General features: G+C 30.4%; 1 protein-coding gene across 4 annotated transcripts; it reads left to right on the top strand.

The window, feature by feature from the left end:
• Positions 1-2,166: 2,166 nt before the first annotated feature.
• On the top strand, positions 2,167-6,561 carry LOC101889452 (uncharacterized). 4 transcript variants are annotated; one of them, XM_011292072.3, is made up of 5 exons: positions 2,167-2,314; positions 2,490-2,796; positions 2,978-3,770; positions 3,895-4,296; positions 4,868-5,001. In XM_011292072.3, exons 1-5 carry the CDS (start codon positions 2,309-2,311, stop codon positions 4,905-4,907), a joined length of 1,548 nt encoding a protein of 515 aa, XP_011290374.2. In that variant the 5' UTR covers positions 2,167-2,308; the 3' UTR covers positions 4,908-5,001. The 4 variants fall into 4 exon arrangements, with proteins under 4 accessions (XP_011290374.2, XP_011290381.2, XP_005175108.3 ...); XM_011292079.3 differs by lacking the exon at positions 4,868-5,001 and adding an exon at positions 6,216-6,561 and having other exon boundaries at positions 2,175-2,335; XM_005175051.4 differs by having other exon boundaries at positions 2,175-2,335; positions 3,095-3,770.

Raw genomic sequence — 6,561 nt, 5'->3', positions numbered from 1 at the left:
TTTATTATAATTTTTAGTATTATTATAAGTCATTAATAATAATAATAATAATAATAATAATAATAATAATAATAATAATAATAATAATAATAATAATAATAATAGTAATAATAATAATAATAATAATAATAATAATAATAATAATAATAATAATAATAATAATAATAATAATAATAATAATAATAATAATAATAATAATAATAATAATAATAATACTAATAATAATAATAATAATAATAATAATAATAATAATAATAATAATAATAATAATAATAATAATAATAATAATAATAATAATAATAATAATAATAATAATAATAATAATAATAATAATAATAATAATAATAATAATAATAATAATAATAATAATAATAATAAGAATAATAATAATAATAATAATAATAATAATAATAATAATAATAATAATAATAATAATATAATAATAATAATAATAATAATAATAATAATAATAATAATAATAATAATAATAATAATAATAATAATAATAATAATAATAATAATAATAATAATAATAATAATAATAGTAATAATAATAATAATAATAATAATAATAATAATAGTAATAATAATAATAATAATAATAATAATAATAATAATAATAATAATAATAATAATAATAATAATAATAATAATAATAATAATAATAATAATAATAGTAATAATAATAATAATAATAATAGTAATAATAATAATAATAATAATAATAATAATAATAATAATAATAATAATAACAATAATAATAATAATAATTATATATTACTAAAGGCAAAAAAATCTTATTGAAGGTCAAACGATATTCTTAATCAGTGGATACTCTTAACCGTTTGTGTTAGCTTGTACAATCGAATGAAAGAGGTAACCCGAGTTTAAAGCCCAATCAATCAAATCAATTGGTCATTTTTAACACGGGTAGCAATTGTGATTCTTCTAAGTTCTCAAGATATTATGGTTCAAAGTTCCGTCAGAACATTTGCGTTATATCCCAGTTTTTTAATCCGACCATTACAAAAAGCTTATGAATCCTCCAAAACTATAGGCATATGCAGCAACAATGGTAGAAGAAAACAGGTAGATGTATCAACGCTTGGGAACATTGATATATCAAATTTTTAAGAATATTTTTCTGCTTTTTTTATCTTTTCAACAAATACAAATTCATATTTACAAATTTCAAAAATTTTTCTTTCAAAATTGGTTAGACAGCAGCAGCGTCGATGCGACTACCATGGAAACAACATTCAATTTTATACCGAAGATCAGAGAGGAAGGTTCTTCATATTCATTTTGCATTGGCCAACTTCCAAAGCAACAAAATAAAGGCAAATAGGTTTCAAAAAAACATTGACATTTATCATAATATTTTTTAATTATATAAAACATTTATTGCCGAACACTATAAAAGCAGAAATTCGCTGATATATTATTGTGTCGAAGCGAATATATAGATTTTTTTGCTCTATTGGCAAAATTTAACAATAAAACTATACTCGTTCTGACATTTAAAGAAAAAATGTATTGAGGTAGTTCCTATTCCCTACCTTTTCTTCATTGTACCATGGTAAAAAATAAATGCAAATTGAAGAAAGTGCACATAAATGAACATTGGAATTCCCTTTTATTACTTTTTACCGGGCGAATTTAGCCGAATAAAAATAGCACCATAGTTGCCAGTTTCTGATTGGCTGAAATGTTAATTTTGAAATCGAAAAAAAAAATCGAAAGAGTTAAATAGCCGAAAAACATACAAAATGTCCATGGTAAAATTAAAAAGGTAAAGTCCTTTCAAACAAGACTATCCATCTCTGTGTTTTCTGAAATTTACCTTGTCAAAATTCAATTCATTTATTTTTTACCATGGTACAATGAAGAAAAGGTAGGGCATAGGAACTACCTGAATAAATTTTTTCTTTAAATGTCAGAACGTGGAATTAAATCAGAAAACGTCGTATCGAATGTGTCACTAGTATTACTATAGAGTCACATCATCTGGGGATTGCTGCTACCTGTAATAATTATACCATGATCGCATTCATATAAAATGTTTATTGTAAACGTTCTATAAGCAGTATCTTACGTTACAGTATCTACTAATCGGTTCCCTGCTGTGAAATGTCACAGGTGCATTTTTTTGTTATCGATATATTGTCTCTGACATTACACAAACTGGTGTAGCTTGCATACATACATACATAGTTTATTCTGCATGTGAAAAAGCCGCGTCAAATAAGTATTTTTATATAAAATTTCGTGAAAGTAGATTAAACAGTAGAAAAAAAAAAGAAATACAATGGCTGTAAGTATAGCCTTCAGCGCTGTAAGTATTCCACTTAAATACAAAAAGTTTTGAAAGTCAATTAAAGTTATTCATGTTATTCGTATGGACAGCAATGCATTTTGATTATTCTTGGCGATTGTTACAAAAAATATATATCCGTGTATTTTCTCTATTAAAATATATGTATTTTTAGCAACCTACCAAAGTTTTTGTTGGTAGCTTACCTCCAGGCACAAAACCAGAAGAACTTCGTCATTTGTTTGAAAACTATGGTGTAGTCGTCGAATGTGATGTCATGAATAGATGTGGATTTGTACATATGAAGAATCCCGCAATGGCGGAGAAAGCTATTCAGGCTCTGAATGCCAGTGAATTTAAGGGACAATCAATTGTTGTGGAACACGGTCGACCAAAGGAACGCGGTGGTGGCCCACAAGGTGGTGGACCTAATCAAGTTGGTCGAGGGGGTGGACCCCAGCGTGGTGGCGGACGAGGCGGTGGTAAGTTGTAAACAAATAAATGCTTGTAATCTGAAATTGTTAATAATCGTTACTAATCTAATGGCTCTGAGGGAAGCCAACACACGAGTAGATGAAGACGACGTTAATTTTTGTTTTAATGGCATAACTATCAATTTTGTATTCCTTTTTTCCCATTATTCATTCCATAAATGTTTTAAAGTTGGCTTCCCTGGCAATATACAGCATTCGAATAAAGCCAAACAAGTGGCCACATTGCAATTGGCCAGCGTCATATTGGATTTGCTAAATGACCAAAACCAAACCGAAAATATTGCAGGTGGTGGCGGAGGAGGTGGTGGTTTCCTTATAGGAACGGGCTCTGGTTCAGGTGGTGGACCAATGGGAGGAGGTGGTCCTCGTGGAGGTCGTTCAGGAGGCGGAAACTTCCAGGGCGGACGTGGCGGTGGTCCCCAAAATATGAGTGGTCCTGGTCCAATGCGCAATCAGGGCTTTAAAAATGAACGTTCTGCCCCATATCCATCACAAAACATGAATGCGGGAGGTCCACAAGGAGGTGGTAAATTTAATCAAAATAGATCTGGCGGAATGGGTGGAGGAGGTCCTGGCGGCAATTTTGGCCAAAATCGAGGTGGAAATTTCAACAATTCCGGAGATAATGGAAATTGGAATAATGTCAGTGGCGGTCTCGGCCCTCGTGGCGGCCCAAATAGAAGTGGTGGAGCCGGCAGTGGTAATTTCCAAAATCAAGCCCGAGTAGGCGGTGGTGGTGGATTCAATGACAACTTTTCAAGTGGCTTCAGTGGTAATATGAACAATGTCCCAGCCGGTAATTTTGGTGGGCAACAAGATAGACGTGGCTTTACATTGCCCACGAATCAACCACCCAAATACGGTGTTGCTGGCAACCAACAAGGAAGTGGTTTTGGTGGTGATTTAGGATTTGGCAACGACGATGGTCTCTTCCAAAGGAGAAATCATAACGGACCTAACATGTAAGTGTTGCAATGTACCGTAAAAGTTCGATAAATCGCAAGTCGGTGTTTTAAATCTGTCGGTCTTTTTAGGAATTAATTTTTTTATTTCCTCTGAAAATTGTATTTTTTTTATCCATTTTAGGGGTGGTGGTCCTGTTGGCGGTAATAATATGGGCGGTGGCAATTTCAATCGCGGTGGAAACCGTGGTGGCGGTTTTAATAATCGTGGTGGCCCAAATGGCGGTCCAGTTGGTTCGCCACAACAACAAGGAGGCTTTAAAAAGAACTTCGCTTCAAATAACATGAATGTGAGCGATGACTATCAACAGCAATTCCCACCATTAAGTAGCGGAAACGATTTTCCTCAACAAGGAAACTTTGGGAACAATCGAGGAGCAAACGTAGGTCATCGTAGTGGTAATTTTGGAGGTGGATTTAATCGTGGCGGAAATACGCAAGGCAACATGCCACGAAATGGTGGTCCATTGGGAAGAGGCAGTTTTGGAGGAGTCAGTGGTGGTGGTAGCGGTGGCAATATGAATCGGTAAGTTTATCCTTTTTTATTAAAAAAAGGTAGTTCTTTTGTGGAAAGGGAAGATAAGGTTTGAAGTCATTGTACCTTTATTCAGCCAAAACTTATCAAATCTGGCAACTGTTCCATATATAAATTCAGATTTTCATTTGTAGGATAGTATGAAAATCTTATATTGTTTAAATAAACAAAAAATAAAAAGCAATTCACAATCATGCGAAAGACGGGTTTTACCAGTCTATAACAAATATTCTAGTGTATAGAAATGGTCAATTCTTCTATATTGAATATATAACAATTTTCTGAAATTTATTCAAGCATCGAATAATATATACAAAGGAAAAATATTAATTAGATCAAGCATGCGATATATGGAACCGAGCTTCCAATTCTAGTTAAATGGGCACATATTTTAAATGGAATTAAAGTAAAGCCTTTTTTCAACTTAAATTGCCGTGGTAAACAGTCCAATGTAACCACGAGTCCTCTAGGTCCTCATAATAATATGACTAATTTAAGAATGATATCAAATTATCTAAATAAACGAAACTAATCGACACATTTTATATATTCTTTTAAACAGCAATGCACCACGACAAAATATGCCAAATCGCCGCTATTAAGATAAAATCCATATTTCGAAAACATGAAAAATTAATTTAGTTTTTCCATATTATGGAATATACAAATAGAGCGATTAACATAATCTAAACAAAATTGCGATATTTAAAATACAAAAAAGTGGAACATGCAATGGAATACAATCAACAACATAGAAATAGGTATCCATGTAAAGTATAAATATCTCAAGAAATCAGAAGATAATATGCCATGCGAAAGGCACGTATTACAAATGTCATCTGGCTGATAGGTTATTTAACTATATCATATACATCTAATTATAAATGACCTTAATACTAGAAAACTACAATCATTGTGTGATTGTTCTTATTTACACATTTAGTTAATTTTTCCTTCACTCCATTATACGGAGATCTAAAACGAAATTCTATGTTCTATTAACCCAGACAAATAACAATGTTGTAACAGAAATAATTTATTGACATCGTAAAACACACAATTTTATAAGACATTTAACAATGCGTTTTAAAATAATCTAACAAAAAAAAATATATATAAAGCCCTCCCCCTAAAAAAGAAATGAAGAAAAATATGCGTTTTAATTAAAATAAGTTTATGAAAAGGCGATAGGCAAATGCAGAATACAACTTTCTTAATAAACGGCAAGTGTTTCGTAAGTACTACAGTTGTGTAAACAATTCATAACCGACACATAGAATGGGGACTTGAATTCAAAGACCAATTTCAATGTTCAGAGTAATACCGGTGGGTTTACTTAAATATACCAAAACTAGATATATTTAAGATATTGATCTTTCAATGGCATTTATAGCATGCATCCAATAGCACGGCAATCTTGGCCTATGTAAGGTCGGCCAGTAAGCCTGTGAGACAACTAAGTTTGTTGTCAAAAGACATTGCAATTTGAAATCCTATAAGAATCAGATAGCAATAGTGCAAAAAATACAAAGTTTATTGTCAAATTGTTATATTCTTGGCCGACCTTATATGAGAGTAAACGAAAGTCTACGTTAAAAAAAAGAGAGGATAGGCTTGAAGTAAGTAACAAATTATAATAAAATTGAAGTTTTTATTCACTGTAACATAGTTTGCCCGCTCAAAGAATGAATTACGTAGAATACATAACTTAACATTTATGAAATACTTTTGATCTATTCCAGAACTGCAAGAATGCTAGCATTTCTACTACGACGACTAATTTTTCCTTTAAAAAATTGCAAAACTAGCAGATTCTTGCAGGTTCTGGAACATATCTTAGCAACTTTTATTAATAATAATTAAAAATACCGCCAATTATCAATATCTTCATTTAATTATTTTCTTTGCAGGAGACGTTTTTAAAAACTCAAACGTGCAATTAAAATGAACGAAGTTTAGGATCTTTAAATAATTTTCTTTTAAAAAGTACTAATCATTCATGGATAACTTAAGAAATATTTCAGAATTCACAGGTGAGGTAGGACAATAACTCAACGTTAGAAAAAGCTAAAGTGAATTTTGAAATCTAATTTAATATGTCTTAATTTTATAAGACTTTTAATTTAAAAGTATTTTAAAAAGAGACTGTAGCAAGACACTTGTGCCTACATCTTTACAAAAATCATATAAATATGTAGTTTTATTTAAATACAGTTTAAAATATATACATAATCTAATATAAAAAATAAATAAAAA

This window comes from Musca domestica, unplaced genomic scaffold (genome assembly GCF_030504385.1).
Source record: "Musca domestica strain aabys unplaced genomic scaffold, Musca_domestica.polishedcontigs.V.1.1 1, whole genome shotgun sequence".
Taxonomy (NCBI): domain Eukaryota; kingdom Metazoa; phylum Arthropoda; class Insecta; order Diptera; family Muscidae; genus Musca; species Musca domestica.
The sequence above is the reverse complement of the archived record's forward strand: the minus strand, read 5'-3'. Positions and strand labels throughout refer to the sequence as shown.